Source organism: Pseudonaja textilis, chromosome 18 (assembly GCF_049901715.1).
Source record: "Pseudonaja textilis isolate UNSWEBS1 chromosome 18, rPseTex1.2, whole genome shotgun sequence".
NCBI classification, from domain to species: Eukaryota; Metazoa; Chordata; class Lepidosauria; order Squamata; family Elapidae; genus Pseudonaja; species Pseudonaja textilis.
In genome coordinates this window covers 7,228,695-7,248,419 of record NC_142007.1, presented here as the reverse complement: position 1 = coordinate 7,248,419, position 19,725 = coordinate 7,228,695, and the positions used below count along the sequence as shown (strand labels likewise).

General features: G+C 47.0%; 1 protein-coding gene across 3 annotated transcripts in view; it reads right to left on the bottom strand.

Annotated features, from left to right (window-relative positions):
- The window catches only part of IGSF21 (immunoglobin superfamily member 21), a 151,083-nt gene that overhangs the window by 23,507 nt on the left and 107,851 nt on the right, over window positions 1–19,725 (bottom strand). For all 3 annotated transcript variants that reach the window (XR_015739806.1, XM_087914810.1, XM_087914809.1), the window contains exon 4: window positions 14,627–14,745. Coding sequence is in view for 2 of the 3 variants with exons in the window: in XM_087914810.1 (XP_087770936.1) it covers window positions 14,627–14,745 (119 nt within the window). In the remaining variant the exon portion in view is untranslated. The remainder of the gene's footprint in view (window positions 1–14,626; window positions 14,746–19,725) is intronic.

Here is a 19,725-nt window from a genome sequence, read left to right as displayed (position 1 = left end):
AAAGAGAGCTACTATTTGTTGGGATGTATGTATCTTGACCAGGTCTACCCCGCAGGGCTGGCGCACTGCCACGGCTCCATCGGGCAGTGGGACTCTGAAGCCAGGCCTGAATGGGGTGCTCCAGATAGATATTTAACCACCCTTCTTCTTGGGTCAATCTACTCTGAGAGTAGTCCGGAATGAGAATTTTCTTAAGGATTCCTGGTCGAACAATCTGGGTTTTGGACGCCTAACGGTTAATAATAAGAAATATGTCAAGCTTTTTTCTTTTTCTTTTACAAAAGGCAAGTATTTGCCATAGCTGTCCTTGCGCCAATTGTTCCTGTCTTGGGCGCAGCCTCGGTAATTCTGCATCTTTAATACATTATGCATTAAGAAGAAATCTTTGATTGCTAACTCTGCAGCGTGGTTTTAGCACATTGCATTAGGATTCTCGATCTCCCGTAATTCAGCTGCGAGGAAGGCTAGTTGGTATTCTGGTCACCTGGGCGGAGGCTCGAACGGGGGTCTGCCAGATGTCTGGCCCGCCAATGCCTGCCACCCCAGTCGGAAACAGGGCCTTGTAAGTTGCAGGAGGCAAATGGCTTCTAGTAGTAGAATTGGTACATGGAGTGGCTTCATATACAGCCAGGAGAATGTTTTCTTGGAAGGAAGGAAGGAAGGAAGGAAGGAAGGAAGGAAGGAAGGAAGGAAGGAGGGAGGGAGGGAGGGAGGAAAAGGAATGGAAAGAAGGAAGAAGAATGGAAGGAAGGGAGGGAGGGAGGGAGGAAAGGGAATGAAAAGAAGGAAGGGAAAGGGAGGGAGGGAGGAAAAGGAATGGAAAGAAGGAAGAATGGAAGGGAGGGAGAGTGGAAGAAGGGAGGGAGGGAGGAAAGGGGAATGAAAAGGAAAGGGAAAGGGAGGGAGGGAGGAAAACGAATGGAAACAAGGAAGAAGAATGGAAGGAAGGGAGAGTGGAAGGAAGGAAGGAAGGGGAAAGGGAGGGAGGGAGGGAGGGAGGGAGGAAAAGGAATGGAAAGAAGGAAGAAGAATGGAAGGAAGGGAGAGTGGAAGGAAGGAAGGGAGGGAGGGAGGGAGGAAGGGAGGAAGGGAGGAAAGGGGAATGAAAAGAAGGAAGGGGAGAGGGAGGAAAAGAAATGGAAAGAAGGAGGAAGAATGGAAGGAAGGAGAGTGGAAGGAAGGAAGGGAGGGAGGGAGGGAAGGGAGGAAGGGAGGAAGGGAGGAAAGGGGAATGAAAAGAAGGAAGGGAGAGGGAGGAAAAGAAATGGAAAGAAGGAGGAAGAATGGAAGGAAGGGAGAGTGGAAGGAAGGAAGGGAGGAGGAAAGGGATTGGAAAGAAGGAAGGGAGGGAGGGAGGGAGGAAGGGAGGGAGGGAGGAAAGGGGAATGAAAAGGAAGGGGAAAGGGAGGGAGGGGGAAAAGGAATGGAAAGAAGGAGGAAGAATGGAAGGAAGGGAGAGTGGAAGGGAAGGAAGGAAGGAGGAGAAAGGGGATTGGAAAGAAGGAAGGGAGGGAGGGAGGGAGGGAAGGAGGGAGGGAGGAAAGGGGAATGAAAAGGAAGGGGAAAGGGAGGGAGGGGGGAAAAGGAATGGAAGAAGAAGGAGGGAAGAATGGAAGGAAGGGAGAGTGGAAGGAAGGAAGGAAAGGAGGAAAGGGATTGGAAAGAAAGGAAGGGAGGGAGGGAGGGAGGGAGGAAAGGGAATGAAAAGAAAAAGAAGGAAAGGGAGGGAGGGAGGAAAACGAAATGGAAACAAGGAAGAAGAATGGAAGGGAGAGTGGAAGGAAGGAAGGGAGGGAGGGAGGAAAGGGAATGAAAAGAAGGAAGGGGAAAGGGAGGGAGGGAGGGGGGAAAAGAAATGGAAAGAAGGAGGAAGAATGGAAGGAAGGGAGAGTGGAAGGGAAGGAAGGAAGGAGGATGGGAGGAGAGGAGCGAGGGAGGGAGAGAGGAAAGAAAGGGTATGGCAAGAAGGAAGGGGAATGGAAGGAAGAAGGGAGGGAGGGAAGGCAGAGTGAAGGGGAAGAAAGGGGGAGGAGAGGGCAGGCAGGCAGGGAGAAGAAGAGAGGAGAGGAGGGAAGGGGGGTCCCCTACTGAGGGATTGATCTCATTTCACAAGCTACGCCTGACCTCCTTAGCCACGAATCCTGTCTGCAATCTAAAGAACATTTTCTTCCATCAAAAGCAACAATCTTTGGTCATTAAACAGCACAGTCGATCACAAGGGCGAGCCGGATAGCTCTCTCCTCCCCTCTGTCTATCTTGGGAGTCCAATTACCTCATCCTTCCCTTCCCTTCCCTTCCTCCCACCATATTAATTTTTTGGGCTCATGCGATCTTGATGGTTTGGAGTCTCTCCTTCTAAAAAGAGGGAAATAGGTCACTTTTGTGGACCCTGAAAGTGGGCTGGGGAACTGGGCTGGCAAAGAAGGAAGGAAGGAAGGAAGGAAGGAAGGAAGGAAGGAAGGAAGGAAGGAAGGAAGGAAGGAAGGAGGAAGGAAGGAAGGCAGAAAGAGAAAGAAGGAAAGAGAGAAAGGAAGGAAGGAAGAAAAAGGAAGGAAGGAAGGAAGGAAGGAAGGAAGGAAGGAAGGAAGGAAGGAAGGAAGGAAGGAAGAAAGAAAGAAAGAAAGGAAGGAAGGAAGGAAGAAAGAAAGAAAGAAAGAAAGAAAGAAAGAAAGAAAGAAAGAAAGAAAGAAAGAAAAAGAAAGGAAGGGAGGAAGGATGAAAAAGAAAGGAAGGAAGGAAGGAAGGCAGAAAGAGAAAGAATGAAAGAAAGAAGTGAAGGAAGGAAGGAAGAAAGAAAAAGAAAGGAAGGAAGGAAGGAAGAAAGAAAAAGAAAGGAAGGAAGGAAGGAAGAAAAAGAAAGAAAGAAAGAAAGGAAGGCAGAAAGAGAAAGAAGGAAAGAAAGAAAGAAAGAAAGAAAGAAAGAAAGAAAGAAAGGAAGGAAGGCAGAAAGAGAAAGAATGAAAGGAAGGAAGGAAGGAAGGAAGGAAGGAAGGAAGGAAGGAAGGAAGGAAGGAAGGAAGGAAGGAGGAAGGAAGGAAGGCAGAAAGAGAAAGAAGGAAAGAGAAAGGAAGGAAGGAAGAAAAGAAAAGGAAGGAAGGAAGGAAGGAAGGAAGGAAGGAAGGAAGGAAGGAAGGAAGGAAGAAGGAAGAAAAAGAAAGAAAGAAAGGAAGAAGGAAGGAAGGAAGAAGAGAAAGAAAGAAAGAAAGAAAGAAAGAAAGAAAGAAAGAAAGAAAGAAAGAAAAAGAAAGGAAGGGAGGAAGGATGAAAAAGAAAGGAAGGAAGGAAGGAAGGCAGAAAGAGAAAGAATGAAAGAAAGAAGTGAAGGAAGGAAGGAAGAAAGAAAAAGAAAGGAAGGAAGGAAGGAAGAAAGAAAAAGAAAGGAAGGAAGGAAGGAAGAAAAAGAAAGAAAGAAAGAAAGGAAGGCAGAAAGAGAAAGAAGGAAAGAAAGAAAGAAAGAAAGAAAGAAAGAAAGAAAGGAAGGAAGGCAGAAAGAGAAAGAATGAAAGGAAGGAAGGAAGGAAGAAAAAGAAAGAAAGGAAGGAAGGAAGGAAGGCAGAAAGAGAAAGAAGGAAGGAAGGAAAGGAAGGAAGGAAAGAAGGAAGGGAGGAAGAAGAGGAAGAACTCAGCAAGGTGGAAATATTTAGCAGTCTTGTGAATGAACGCTCAAGGAACTTCAAAAATACTTGCCTAAATACTGTAAATATAGCCTCAAGTGTGGAAAATTGCCAGCAGACCAATCAAATCTATACCTCTGGATGTTAATGACCCTCCTTCAATTCTACTGCCTCCTTTTCAATGCCCCTCCTCCCAAATTGGCACGGGTGTGTGCGTGCAGAAATTGAGAAGTCAATGGTGGAGGCTAATTCTCTTTTGAAAAGAAAAGGGGAAAAAAAATCAAGCCATGGGGAAGTGGACATGATGGTTTGGGTGCGAGAACATTTGACATGATATAACCATATTTGAGGGGCTCCCCCGAAGAAGAACGGGGTCAAGCTATTCTCCAAAGCACCCGAAGGCAGGACAAGAAACAATGGATGGGAACTCATCATGGAGAGAAGCAACCTGGAATTTAGGAGAAACTTCCTAACAGGAGGACAATTAACCAGTGGAGTGAGTTGCTTCCAGAAGTTGAGCATGCACCAAACACTGGATATTTCCAAGGAGAGATCGGACAACCATTTGTCTGAAATGGTATATAGAACCGGGATGGCGAACCTAGGGCATGTGTGCCGTTTGTGCCAGCGTGCAAGCTGCAGGCAAACTTACCTTACCGTTGATTTTCGGCTGGTTTGAGGCCTTTTTCGGAAGGGCTTCTGCAGGCTTTGCAGGCCAAAAACTAGCCCCGTTTTGTCACTTCCTGGTTTTCCCGAAAATACCGGAAGTGGTGAAACGGGGCTAGTTTTCGGCCTGCAGAAGCCTGCAGAAGCCCTTCCTCAAGACTCTGCGAGGCCGAAAAAGGCCTCAAACCTGCCGAAAACCAGATGTGAGGTGCAGTGCAGGTAAGGGGGTGGGGATTGTGTGCGGAGGCGTAGGTGGCAGGTGTGTGTGCTTGTATTGCCTTCTGGGTGCTGGCATGCAAGCGCACACACAATTTTTGGCACAGGAGCCCAAAACGGTTAGCCACCACTGGTATAGAATTTTCTGCCTGAGCAGGAGGTTGGACTAGAAGACCTCCCAAGGTCCCTTCCATCTCTGTTATTCGGTTGCAGGGCTTCTGAAGCCACCCTCTAATCTGCTTTCCTTTCTTCCTCTTCTTCTTCTTCTGATGACCAAGTTTGATAACTGCTCTACAAACGGGTCAAGGTATCACCCGCCTTCTTCCCTGGAAACCAAGACCTTGGGTTGGTTCGAGGACTTGAGCAGGGAAGCGTCGTTAAAATGCCAGCAGGTCCCCGTCTCACAACACGCAAGAGGAAAATTCTCCACGTGGCACAGAAAGGGGAACTAAACCCCCAGCAGGCACAGGAGACGCTGATGGTGTAACATTGCACACCGAAGAGGAGTGCCCCCGAGGCTAACTTTATTCCTCGAGCGTGCAATTAGATTGCCTTTAATGTCCAAGGGTGCTTAGGTGTAAATGTTACAAGCTGGCATAAAATCACTGAAGACCCCATTGGGCAGAGTGTTGGTCGTGATGGTTTTTCCTCTGTGGCCGAGCTCCCCTGCTGTGGTTTTAATAAACAGACATCAGGCATCCTTAAGTGACTGATAGAGATAGAGCATGTGTCAGAAAGGGAGGGAGGGAAGGAGGGGAAGGAAGGAGAGGGAGGGAAAGAAGGAAAGAGGAAGAGGAAGGAAGGAAAGAAGGAGGGAGGGAGGGAATATGATGGATGGATGGATGGATGGATGGAAGGAGAGGAAGGAAGGAGAGGGAGGGAAAGAAGGAAAGAGGAAGAGGAAGGAAGGAAAGAAGGAGGGAGGGAGGGAAGGAATATGATGGATGGATGGATGGATGGATGGATGGATGGAGAGGAAGGGAAGGGAAGGAGAGGGAGGGAAAGAAGGAAAGAGGAAGAGGAAGGAAGGAAGAAGGAAGGAGGGAGGGAAGGAATGTGATGGATGGATGGATGGATGGAAGGAGAGGAAGGAGAGAGAGAGAGGGAAAGAAGGAAAGAGGAAGGAAGGAAAGGAGGGAGGGAAGGAATATGATGGATGGATGGATGGATGGATGGATGGATGGATGGATGGATAGAGAGGAAGGAAGGAGAGGGAGGGAAAGAAGGAAAGAGGAAGAGGAAGGAAGGAAAGAAGGAGGGAGGGAGGGAAGGAATATGATGGATGGATGGAAGGAGAGGAAGGAGAGAGAGGGAAAGAAGGAAAGAGGAAGAGGAAGGAAGGAAAGAAAGAGGGAGGGAGGAAAGGAAGGAATATGATGGATGGATGGAAGGAGAGGAAGGAAGGAGAGAGAGGGAAAGAAGGAAAGAGGAAGAGGAAGGAAGGAAAGAAGGAGGGAGGGAAGGAATGTGATGGATGGATGGATGGATGGATGGATGGAAGGAGAGGGAGGAAAGAGAGGGAGGGAAAGAAAGAAAGAGGAAGCAGAAGGGAGGGTTGGGAGGAGGGAAGGCATATGATGGATGGATGGAGAGGAAGGAAGGAGAGGGAGGGAAAGAAGGAAAGAGGAAGAGGAAGGAAGGAGGGAAGAAATATGATGGATGGGCGGAAGGCAACTTCTGTTCCGCCGGTTGATTGTCCTCCCTGTTAGCTCAATTCCATTTTGCGTCTCTCCTTGATTCGTTTCCATCCCTTGTTTCTTGTCCTGCCTTCAGGTGCCTTGGAAAATAAGCTGACCCCCCTCTTCTTAGGGGCAACCCCTCAAATATACCCTTATCATGTCTCCCCTGGTCCTTCTTTTCTCTAGACTGGCCCTATCCAGCTCCTGCAACCAACCGTTCTTCATAGGTTTCTGTCTCCAGGCCTTTAATCACCTGAGTTGCTCTTCTCTGCACTTTTCCCAAACTCTCTCACCATCTTTTTTGTAATGGGGTGGCCAACATTGGATGGCTTGAGTAAACCTGCTATCTAGGTTTCTCTCCTCCTTGCAATCTTTCCTCTGAAGTCAGTCATCTGCAAGTTAGATTTAAAAGCTTTGTTTCTCTCTCTTCCGTGCTTATTCCATACTTATTAGTTCATTTTTCCAGTCTGGAATCTCCCATGAAGTCTCTGGCTGGGCTGATGAAGAGAGGAAACGTACGGATCGGCCCAAGGGTTCCTATTAAAAGGGAATAGCCTTCAGGCATGTATGTCTCTTGTTCAATCTCCGCAGCTTTAAAACTACAAGGCTCTTCATAATGAGAGGAGAACTCTGCTGGGAAAACAAATATCCGGAAGAAAGAGATATCTCCAGAGATCTTCTTGCAAATCTTTCAGGACAGCGCCAAACTAAGGTTGTTATTCTGAGTTTCTCCGGCTCAACTTTATCTCGAGAACGTCGAAACTTTAGAGAGCTGATTCTTCCTCTCCAATTTATTTTTTGTCCTTGCTCTGAACCAGGCTTCATAAAACGTAATCGCGCGCGCTGGCTTATTTTAAAAGCAAGACTTATTTTATTGCCACGCTGGGAATCGTTTTCATTCCCAGCCAGAATGAATCTCAGACAGTCCCCCGAGATAAGCCCTCACCTTTCAGTTCTGGGAAGCGCTGCCAAAAACAGAAGTATCAAATGAACTAGAGAAGAAACCAACCGAAGTACAAAGAACTTCAAGGATGACTCTGAACCGACTGAACTACTTTGCTTCCTGCAAAGGTTTCATCATCTTGGCCTGATTTTTATACCTTACGAGAGGGGCAATCACCTCCCAGCCTTACTCCCGAGTTGCCCCTTTTGTTTAAGCTGCTCTCGCCTTCTAGCAGCTCTGTGCATACGCACACTGGGAACAGGCTCCCCTTGTTCCTCTTCCTTGCTGCTGCCAGACCCTGGAGGCTCCGGAGTCAGCACATAACTCCCAGATGGTCCTGGCCCCATCTCTGCACCGGACGCGGGACCCTCGTCCGAGTCCTCCCAGACTGGTCCCCGTTCTTCTCCACTGTCTGGTTTCGCTGCCGTCCGCACAGGCTGCTGGCGAACCACAACACACAGGGGATGCACCATCGATCGATCACGTTGCACCCGATTTGTGCCAAACGGGGACTAAACCTTGCACCCCCTCCCTCCACCTTCTCCCTTTCACACACAAAGTTTTCAAAGAAATAAAACAGTGGTGTGGAAACACGTCCTCTCCCCAACTTCCTTTTATTCTCTCACGTGGCACGAAACCAAGGAAATATGTTTGTGGCAATATATGTGAAAACGTCCACAAAAGCTGTGTTTTCCTTGCCGCGGATGAATTAAGAGAAGCAACCGAGGAAGGACCCGGTCCGGATCTCAACTCTGGGACTTCATTGGCCTTGTCAAAAGGGCCAGTTCTATTTATGAGACTGTTTTAAGATCGAAAGGGGAAGGGTGTCTCCTAGGACTTCCCTCCGTTAATTACATCTTTTGGGCCTGGTTTCCTGTTAGGAAAGGAATGACTCTTGTTGCAGTGGCTGACAGCATCCATCTAGGGGAAAGGGGACACGTCAAACCAAAATGAAGGACTGGTGAGAGAGAGGGGAAAATCCTTCAGAACCAAGACCAAAATGCTAACAGAAGAAGAATTACTCTGAGGGGACTCGAGGGGACATTCTTTAAAGATCTTCCTCTATTAAAACACCTCTAACCTTTTCTGATAGCCAGTTTGGTTAAAGACACCAGAGTAGAAACCAAGAATCATAGAATAACAAGAGTTGGAAGGGGCCTTGGAGGTCATCTAGTCCAACCCACCCCCCCTGCTCGAGATGATGTTAGAACTGCCTTGGGCATGAAACCAGCTGGGGTGACTTTGGGCCAGTCAGACTCTCTCTCTCGGCCCTAGGAAGGACCAACCACTTCTGAAAAACCTTCGAGAAAATTCCAGGGACTTATATCCACCAGTCTCCGACAATTAAATAAAGGAGAAAGTATTGAAGTATAATAACTGCTTCTTCATTTGGTATTTTGTCATTGCTATCCCAGGGCTTGGAGAAGTTTGAGAGATGAGTTAAAGACGCTGAATTCTAAGTAGAATAGAATAATGAGACTTGGAAGGGATTTTGGAGGTTTTCTGGTCCAAGACTGGACTGCCATCGGTCAGAAACGGTCTAGGGTCTCCTGCTTGGGCAGGGGGGTTGGACTAGATGACCTACAAGGTCCCTTCCACCTCTGATTATCTGAATGTTAAGATTGAAAAGCCCTCTCTTAACAGAGGGGGAAGGATACAACATCATCTATCTCTTGTTTACACAACACAATCCTCTCACCAAGAAGGCTCCACACCCATTTGCACCACTTAGGTGACCCCGAGGACACAGATAAACCTCCAGGACCCTCAGAGAGCCAACGACCAGATGACTGCCAGGAACATAAGGAAGTCCTCCCATTCTCCACCGTTCAGGCAAAACTGAAGAGAAGCTTCTTGGATGAGGAGCGAAACACCTCGAAGGAAAAACGAAGTCCAGTTTGTCCTTTGAAAAAGCACTTTGACCCGGATGACTGAGAATCTCCACAGACAAAATAAACGTCCACGAAGATCTTGCTTTCTGCTCTCTTTCTAAGGAACACCCCAAATTTTTGTTGTTTGGCTCTGCCCCAGGTTGGGCTCAAGCAGGGAGACCATCTTAAGGCAGTCTGGAGCTAAAAAATGGGGAAAATGGGTGAGTTAATTGGCACCAAATGGGGGCACATTGTACCCAGCCATCTACAAAACCTGGCCAGACAAAATGTGCCATAACTCAAAAGCGCCTCTATCATTATATGTATTTTTTCCTTCTCTCTCTCTCTCTCTCTCTCCCTCTCCCTCTTCTCCTGTTTCTTTTTTTTTTAAAAAAAATGTCTACTTCCTTCACTTTTGTGACACATTATTTCTCTTGATGTATTCCTCTTTTTTTTTTTTTTCAATCATTTTTCTCTGATGCTTGCAATTTTTTGCGCATGCTTTCTTTCTTTCTTTTTTTTTTCCCTTTCCGCATTTCCACCTATTTTCAAGGGAACATTTCTGCACTGCGAAACCCACACAAGATGGGCTTTAAAATATCAGCCGGAAAAAAAATAAAATAAAATGCAAAGTATGAATAGGAGATGGGATTTCTGCCTGTTCTTCTTTCTCTCTCAGGCGTACCCGCAAATCATACCTGCACAGAAAAAAGGGATATTGAAACGGTTTGTTGGATCTGAATAGCCCCGAAATGCTACAGAAAGCGGAGCCGGTGGTAGCTTTACACAAAGCCGAAAAAACCGAAAACGGCGCACAAGATAAATCCCTCTTTCAACCTTGCAGCAATTAGCAATCTTGTAAAACTCTTCCTGCTGCAAACCTTAGTGCCTCGCATGGAAATATAACACGATTGTGTGGCTGTTGAATTTCACGGCCCTTTGGCTCTCTGCACTTAATTATTATTTTTAAAAAACAGCCTCTGGGAAGAGAGGGTTGTGGCCTATGACAAGTAGGAGCAGCAGGGAATTCGTTAAGTTTTAAAGATATCCAACTGCCCTTTATTTATTTATTTTAATTTTTTGGTTCGTTCGGTTTTAAAGATACAATTCCATCAGCAAAGTTTATCTGCAGCCAAGAGGGGAATTCTCACTGACCATCCGTTTTCCTACAGAAGTTTTTTTTAATGCCCTATATCGTGTCAGAGAATGATTGTTCGGTCTCCAATGATGAAGCACCCCCGCAAGTTCTGGAAGCAGATCCTTCCATTGATTTATGGATCTGGGATTGTAGAATAACAGAGTTGGAAGGGACCTTAGAGGTCCTCTAGTCCAACTCCCTGCCCAAGCAGGAGACCTTATCCCATTCTGGACAAATGGATGTCCAATGTCTTCTTGAAAGCTTCTAGCATTGGAACACCCACATGGATGTAATGGATGGTGGGTGGCCCGTAGGAAAAGGGGGAATGAACGATGCTGGCTTTTGCACAGGGAAACCCCAGAGCTGGTTTCGCTTCTTCTGTGTCAATGTGGTTTTATCCTCTTGGTAAAAATAATGTCCCAGGAATTTATTTTTCTGGATTCTGTTGTGGCCCGCCAGCGAGCGGAACTGGCAGCAGACTTGGACAGTGAGGAGGTTGGAGAGGCCAGTCCTGGAGTCTGGGGAAGGGTCTGATGACGGCTCTGCGTCGGAGGCAGAGATGGGGCCAGGGCCGTCCGACAGTTATCGGCTGCCTTCGGAGTCGGAGATCAGTGGGGAAGAAGAGCAGCTGGAGCCTGTTCCCAGTGTGCACATGTGCAGAGCTGCCAGATGAAGGGAGAAGCCGAGGAACAAGGGCCGACTTCAGAGTAAAGTCACAGGTGGATGGTGAATGGCCCCTCCCATAGGGAATAAAAGAGGAGCGAAAGGGGAGGGGTGTTTGCAGGAGACAGGTAGTTCAATTCATTAGGGTGAAGATCTGTCCCTGACTTCTTCCCAAGTAATTGCTGCTACAGTGTGACGTTTAGAAGATATCGGCCTGGCAGCTCTCCAAGCCTGATAAGGGTCTGTAGTTGTGAAATCTCTTGAAAGACTTTGCTGGAGAGGAATTCCCTTTTAACCTAAATAAAAGGGGTTTTATCGGGACGAGGAGTCGGCCTCCTGATCTTAGGAAGGTCAGAACAGATTCACCAACTGGACAAGTAGAGTCGCTTGCAGACCAGAAACCTGGTGGTCTCTTGGGGTGAGTTGCAACCACATTCAGACAGCTGGCACAGAGCAGGGAGGAGGTGGGTCTCGCCCTTCCGAGAAGTTCTCTAACCCCGCGGAGTTTCCGCAATGCAGAACAGTCGCTCCCAGTTCCCACCTGAGCTCATCTGTCAACATCAGGTACCTTGACGCGGCCGGTAAACAAGAGCTCCAACAGCTGCTTGGCACAACTCACCCCACTGCGATAATCTTGCCGCAAGACGCAAGGAGGGTGTGTGTATGTGTGTGTGTATGTGTGTGGGGGACCTGTGGTTTGGAAGGGAGAAGCCCCCCCCCCACCAGTCCCGTTTTGTGGCCGAAAAGAGTTAAGATCTATTTTAAAACAGAAATCACAAAATGAGCACCGGGGGGAAAGGAGAGAAAAAGAAAAATGCAAGATGATGAAAAAAAAAACGTAGCGATGATACAAACAAACAACTCAATATGTATGCGTCCAGCAGCCAGCAAGCCAGCCAGCCAGCTGCCCTCTGGGTATAAATTATTTTTAAAAAATAAGGGGGGAGGGGAAAAAGGGCTACCGTGGTGTGAATGTTGGTAACAGAGGGTCTGCAAAGGCCAGCGGTGAGTTATTGAGTGATTCAGCCTGAGAAATGCAGGGTTTTTGTGGGGTTTTTTTGGTTTGTTTTTGAGTAGACTGGGTGGGAAAATATTTCCTTCCCGTTTTCGCTCTTGTTCTAAAATTCATGGTGGGGAAAAAAAGTCGAAGAGTAAAGGCTCCAGATCACCTCCTGGCATAATAATCCAGACCAGCTTTTATAGATAAGTGGCTACACTTGAAAAGACGTGGTGGTGCATTACAGGAGCCGGATTTAGATGAGAGCCAACCCGAAGGGGAAGCTGTGTGAGGGAAAATAATCTGGGTGAAACCAAGAAAGAACCAGCAGAATTCACCAGCAGGTCTTGACTAAATACATCAAGTAATCTGGTGGTTTGTTGTTTCCTCCTCTTCTTCTTCTTCTTCTTCTTCTTCTTCTTCTTCTTCTTCTTCTTCTTCTTCTTCTTCTTCTTCTTCTTCTTCTTCTTTCTTCTTCTTCTTCTTCTTCTTCTTCTTCTTCTTCTTCTTCTTCTTCTTCTTCTTCTTCTTCTTCTTCTTCTTCTTCTTCTTCTTCTTCTTCTTCTTCTTCTCCTTTCCTTCTCCTTCTCCTTCTCCTTCTCTCCTCCTCCTCCTCCTCCTCCTCCTCCTCCTCCTCCTCCCCTCCTCCTCCTCCTTCTTCTTCTTCTTCATTCCTTCCTCCTTCTCCTCCTTCTCCTCCTCCTCCTCCTTCTCCTCCTCCTCCTCCTCCTTCCTTCCTTCCTTCCTCCTTCTTCTCCTCCTCCTCCTCCTCTTTCTCCTCCTCCTCCTTCTTCTTCATTCCTTCCTCCTTCTCCTCCTTCTCTCTCCTCCTCCTCTTTCTCCTCCTCCTTCCTTCCTTCCTTCCTTCCTTCCTTCCTTCCTTCCTTCCTTCCTTCCTTCCTTCCTCCTTCTTCTTCTCCTCCTCCTCCTCTTCTCTTCCTCTTTCTCCTCCTCCTCCTCCTCCTTCTTGCAGACGTTGCATTACCAAACTAAGTAACATTATCAGCACTGACGACGTTACCTAGTTGGGTAATGAAACGTCTGCAAGAAAGCCACCAAACTCAGAGAGCACCAAGGACCCCACAGTCCTCCTCCTCCTACCCCCTTCCTCCTCTCTGCAACACCCTCCTCCCTTTTAGTGCTGATAATGTTACCTAGTAGGGGGAACGAAAGGTCTGCAAGAAGAGAAGCGAGCTCAGAGAATACTAAGGACCTCATAATCAATCTCCTCTCTGCACACTCCACCCCCTTCTAGCGCTGATGATGTTACCTAGTTGGGTAACGAAACGTTTGCAGGAGAACCACCAGGCTCAGAGAGCACCAAGGACCCCTTATTTCAATGCTGAGCTATAAATATTCTCCTCTATCAGCACAAAGAAGTCCATGTGTTTTAATGCTTTTAAAGCTGCAAGACCTCATGAGTCACTTCAAAACAAGATGGGTGACAAATGAACCCAACAGCAACAGCAATCGTGCTTAGACTTATATACCGCTTCCCACTGATTCACAGCCCTCTCTAAGAGATTTACAGAGTCAGCCTCTTTCCCCCAACAATCTGAGTCCTCATTTTACCGACCTTGGAAGGACGGAAGGCTGAGTCAACCTTGAGCCAGTCGGTCAGGATCAAACTGAGGACATTGGGCACAGCTAGCCTGCAGTACAGCATTCTAACCACAAGGAAGGAAGGAAGGAGGGAAGGAAGGAAGGAAGGAAAGAAGGTAGAAAGGAAAAGAAGGAAGGAAGGAAGGAAGGAAGGAAGGAAGGAAGGAAGGAAGGAAGGAAGGAGGGAGGAGGGAGATAGCAACAGCACTGAGACTTATATATCACTTCACAGTGCTTTCCAGCCCTCTCTTGCCCCCAACCATCTAAGTCCTCATTTTACCAACTTCAGAAGGATGGAAGCTGAGTCAACCTTGAGCCGGTCAGTGGGCAGAATTAGCCTGCAATATGCATTCTAACCACAAGGAAGGAAGGAAGGAAGGAAGGAAGGAAGGAAGGAAGGAAGGAAGGAAAGAAGGAAGGAAAGAAGGAAAGAAGGAAGGAAGGAAGGAAGGAAGGAAGGAAAGAAAGAAAGAAAGAAAGAAAGAAAGAAAGAAAGAAAGAAAGAAAGAAAGAAAGAAAGAAAGAAAGAAAGGAGGGAGGGAGGGAGGGAGGGAGGGAGGGAGGGAGGAAGGAGATAGCAACCGCACTGAGACTTATATATCACTTCACAGTGCTTTCCAGCCCTCTCTTGCCCCCAACCATCTAGGTCCTCATTTTACCACCTTCAGAAGGATGGAAGGCTGAGTCAACTCAGCCGGTCAGTTGGCAGAATTAACCTGCAATACTGTATTCTAACCACTGCGCCACCATGGTGGTTAGTGAGTGAGTGAGTGAATGAGTGAGTGATCAAGGTACAATTTTTTCCTCCACTGGAAGTGTACCTTAGACCGGGAGGGAGGGAGGGAGGGAGGGAGGGAGGGAGGGAGGAAGGAAGGAAGGAAGGAAGGAAGGAAGGAAGGAAGGAAGGAAGGAAGGAAGGAAGGAAAACCAAGTGTAGAGAGATTGCGGTGCAGAGTTAAGAAAACAGAAGCCCCAGAGAGGAGAAATTCAGGGTAGGTGAATGGAGACCTCCAATTACAGCCAGGTGGATACCAAATGATGACCCTTGGGGTGATGAAGAAAGCTTAAGCAAGATGGAGAAAAACGCATAAGGAGAAATGAGGAAAAAAATAAGGAGGAAGAAGCAAAAAACGAGGAATATTTGGACGGTGGGAGGAAACAGGGACTACATGGGGTTAGGTCATGAATTCCCACCTAATTACAGCAGTCGGTGAAAGGGAAGGATGGTGTTACTCACACATCACGTTGAGAAAGATGTTGCCCGAGGCCAGGACCACTTTCTCGCGAGTCGCCCGATCGTAAATTCCCACATGACATTCATACGGTCCGTTGTCTGAAATCCGGACTTCCGGGAGTCTGGAATGACAAGAGAGAGAGAAACATGAACATGAAGGACACTGTCATGCATTTAAAATTACACGGTAGAAAAACTACAGTGATTTTCCTAATCCGTTACCATCCTCGACTTCTTGACTGTTCATTTAGGTAAAAGGTTAAAGTTCCCTCGCACATCCGCGCTCGTCATTCCCGGATCTAGAGGGGCGCTGCTCCTCTCCGTCGCAAAGCCGAAGAAGAGCCAGCACTGTCCAAAGACGTCTCCGTGGTCATGTGGCCGGCAGGACTAAACACCGAAGGCGCACAGAAGGTCGCTGTTCCCTTCCCACCAAAGGGGTCCCTATTTTCCTACTTGCATGGTTTTTTTACATGCTTTTGAACTGCCAGGTTGGCAGAAGCTGGGACAAGGAACGGGCGCTCACTCCATTAGGCAGCGCTGGGGATTCGAACCGCCGACCTTTCTGACGGAGAAGCTCAGCATCTTAGCCCTTGAGCCACTAGAAATAACTCGACGTGGAAAAGATACCTACTTGCATTTTTTAAATGTGCTTTCGAACTGCTAGGTTGGCAGAAGCTGGGACAAGGAACGGGAGCTCACTCCGTGACGCGGCGCTAGGGATTCGAACCGCCGGCCTTCCTCTCTGATCAACAAGCTTAGCGTCTTAGCCACTGAGCCACTGCGTCCCTGACAGTTCATTTAGTGACCGTTTGAAGGGAGAATGGCACTAAAAAAAAGGCAAATTTACAACCGGTGCTCGCTTTTACGATTGTAGCGTGATCAAAACTCGGGTGCTTGGCCGTTGACTGGTTGCAGCATCCCAGAATCACCATCTGTGACCGTCCCATCTGGTTTCTGAGCAAGCCAGATTCACTTAACAACCTCAGTGATTTGTTTAACGACTATGGCAAAAACAAGGTCATAAAATCGGAGGCAACTAGCTCAGCCGTGGAAATTCCTCTTCCAATTGTGGTCATAAGAGGAGAACTGTAAACAGACCGAGCTGTTTCTGCACAAATCTAAATTTAACTTCATCGTCCGGCTTAAAAGAATTCTTGGCTTTAATTCCAGGCAGTCAATTCAACCTCAGCAAGTCTTCAGATCGATTATTTTCTTTCCAAACATGCGAAGAAAACACGTGAATTTTATTTTTTTTCCAACTCCCGCAGCAAAAAGCAGAGTCTGCGCTTGTATTGTTCGTGAGATGATATTGGAAATGCAATTTTTACTTCCAGAAAATGTGGATAAATAATATTGATCATCGTGCAAATCCTGAACTAGCGCGGTTTTCTGAATGGAAGGGGAAGGAGGGGTGAATACAAGCCCAAGAGCGGAGGATGAAAAGAAAACAATCCTTTTTGTGCATGCTGGATTAAATTAAGTGTTGGAAGCATCTCTCTTCAGGTCTGCTCTGGCCCTTGACATTTTTCGGCTGGGCTGTGAAATTCATCTACTGACGCAACTGCATTTTTTAAAAAATCAGGTCTAAAAGAGGAAGGCGGGTGGGGGAGTTCGATATGGAAAGGGACTCTGGGGAGAAAAAGCAACAGAAAATCAAAGCGATTCCACCATGCTTGCAAAACCCGATCTCAAAATGAATCTCCAAGGAGGACGAGATGAGAAGGAAGGAAGGAAGGAAGGAAGGAAGGAAGGAAGGAAGGAAGGAAGGAAGGAGGGAGGGAGGAAGGAAGGAAGGAAGGCAGAAAGAGAAAGAAGGAAAGAGAGAAAGGAAGGAAGGAGGAGGAAAAGGAAGGAAGGAAGGAAGGAAGGAAGGAAGGAAGGAAGGAAGGAAGGAAGGAAGGAAGGAAGGAAGGAAGGAAGGAAGGAAAGGAAGGAAACATTGAGCAAGGAATCAAGGATGAGAGGCAGGAATGGAGGGATAAGAGGAAGGGAGGGAGGAGAAATAATAAGAAAGAAAGAAAGAAAGAAAGAAAGGAAGGAAGGAAGGAAGGAAGGAAGGAAGGAAGGAAGGAAGGAAGGAAAGAATAAGAAAGAAAGAAAGAGAAAGAAAGGAAGGAAGGAAGGAAGGAAGGAAGGAAAAAAAGAATAAGAAAGAAAGAAAGAAAGAAAGAAAGAAAGAAAGAAAGAAAGAAAGAAAGAAAGAAGGAAGGAAGGAAGGAAGGAAGGAAAGAAAGAATAAGAAAGAAAGAAAGAAAGAAAGAAAGAAAGAAAGAAAGAAAGAAAGAAAGAAAGAACATTGAGTAAGGAATCACGGATGAGAGGCAGGAATGGAGGGATAAGAGAAAGGGAGGGAGGGAGGGAGGAGAAACAACAAGAAAGAAAGAAAGAAAGAAAGAAAGAAAGAAAGAAAGAAAGAAAGAAAGAGAGGAAGGAAGGAAGGAAGGAAAGAAAGAATAAGAAAGAAAGAAAGAAAGAAAGAAAGAAAGAAAGAAAGAAAGAAAGAAAGAAAGAAAGAACGAACATTGAGTAAGGAATCACGGATGAGAGGCAGGAATGGAGGGATAAGAGAAAGGGAGGGAGGGAGGGAGGAGAAACAACAAGAAAGAAAGAAAGAAAGAAAGAAAGAAAGAAAGAAAGAAAGAAAGAAAGAAAGAGAGGAAGGAAGGAAGGAAAGAAAGAATAAGAAAGAAAGAAAGAAAGAAAGAAAGAAAGAAAGAAAGAAAGAAAGAAAGAAAGAAAGAAAGAAAGAAAGAAAGAAAGAAACATTGAGTAGGGAATCAAGGATGAGGGGCAGGAATGGAGGAATAAGAGGAAGTGGGGAGGGAGGGAGGAAGGAGAAACAACAAGAAAGAAAGAAAGAAAGAAAGAAAGAAAGAAAGAAAGAAAGAAAGAAAGAAAGAAAAAATGAAAAAAACATTGAGTAAGGAATCAAGGAGCTTGATCAGCTTGAGGAAGCGCCAGGGGAGGGGAGCCGACAGGTGAATTAAAGACTGGCGGGGCAGAGAGAATAAATTCCCTCAATCTGTTTAATCTCCCTTTAATTGATCCGACTGTCTGATGAAGCGGAAAGAAGGGGGCAAAGAACTGAACTCTCACAAGGCTCAATCTTTTTTAAAACTTACAAGGCTCAGGAGCTAAATCAGGGGTGGCTAACCTTTTGGGGGCTCCTGTGCCCCAAAATTGCATGCTCGCGCTTGCGTGCCAGCACCCAGAAGGCAATGCGTGCCCCTCCCCCCACGCCCCCTATGCATGCGCACACAATCCCCAGCCACACCCTTATCTGCACTGCGCCTCACAGCTGATTTTCGGCCGGTTTGAGGCATTTTTGGGGCCTCCCAGAGGCTTGAGGAAGACTTCTGCAGGCTTCTGCAGGCTTTGCAGGCCGAAAAATAGCCCCGTTTTGTCACTTCCATTATTTTCGGAAAAACAGGAAGTGACAAAACGGGGCTCGTTTTCAGCCTGCAGAAGCCTTCCTTAAGCCTTTAGGGAGGCCGAAAAAATCAGCTGTGAGGCACTTGCGCAGTGAGGTAACTTTGCCTGCAGCTCGTGTGCCGACACAAATGGCTCTGTGTGCCACCTGTGGCACACGTACCATAGGTTTGCCACCGCAGCGCTAAATCTTGCTTTGGGGGGCATTGTGGGGGATGGGGGACGGGGAAGAGAATTCGCTGCCCCAGGCCAGCAACCAGGTAATGAAAGTTAAGCGGGCGGGTTAACCTGGGACAGGTACGGGAAATCTACCTGTCTGCCCTTTGGCCGCTCGCTTTGTGGACAACCAGGGACCGAAAGGCAGGAGAAAGAAGGTAAGAATCGAGCCAGGGACTGCAAAGAGTATGGATCTGCACATAATCCTCGACTTACGGCGTTCCTCCGTTTACTGACCGAAGTTACAATGGTGAAAAAGCAACTTGTGACCGATCCTCGTACTTACGATGATCAGGGCATCCCTGAAGCAGCCATTAGAGCCCTGGCGACCACCATGCATTTATTTATCTGATTAATTACTTATTTATTATTGTGTCCATTTGGGTATTAGGTTTTTATTAATATGCATGTATTTGTTTATTAAATATATATGCCTGATAATTTACGATCGTTTTAGTGTCCCAAGGTCTTGGGATCACCATCCGACAAGCACACTCAATGGGGGAAACTGGATTTGCTTAGTGACCGTGTGGTTTGTTTAAGGACCATGGCAAAAAAAAAAAAGATCAGGAGTGGTCACGTGATGACTCATTTAGTGACGGAACTTCTAGTGCCAAATGGGGTCCTAAGTTGTAATTATCTGGAGCAGGATGGACCAGATTCCTTCCTTCCTTCCTTCCTTCCTTCCTTCCTTCCTTCCTTCCTTCCTTCCTTCCTTCTTCCTTCCTTTCTTTCTCTCGTTGTTCCCTCCCTCCCTTTTTTCCTTTATTCCTCCCTCCTTCCTCTATCCTTCCTTCCTCTTCTTTCCTTCATTTTTTCTTCGTTTCTTCCTCTTGTTCTTTCCCTCCCTTTTTCTTTATTTCTCCTTCCTCTATCCTCCTTCCTTCCTCTTCCTTCCTTTCTTTCTCTAGTTCTTTCTTCCTCCCTCCCTTTTCCCTTTATTTTCCTCCCTCCCTCCCTCCTCCCTCTGTCCTTCCTTTTCCTTTCTTTCTCTTTCTTTCTTTCCTCCCTCCCTTTTCCCTTTATTCTCCTCCTTCCCTTCTTCATTTCTTTCCTCCCTTCCTCCTCCTCCCCCTCCCTCCCTGGGAACCAAGTCCATGTTTGTGATCCAAGATGTAGACCCGACGGGGAGAAATGGGAGCCTCTTGGAGGGTCTCAGACCAACGTGGGTGGGGGCCAGAGATAAGGACAATGACCACCTGAGGAAAAGTGGGCGGATGACCTAGAAGGACTCTGGAGGCACAACCTGTCTTCTCTCTCTTCAGCAACGCCTTTAGAGAAATCCAAACTCAACTGTTAGCGCCACAAAAAGCCAAGAATTGGGGATCGCCCACATGGTTTGAATTAAGGACAACGCCCATAGTCATCCAGAGAACCAGGCCCAGAAGGAAGTGGGGGTCCTTGTTGGGAAGTGGGGTCCTTGGTTCACAACCAAGCTCAGAGAGCATCAGGGATCC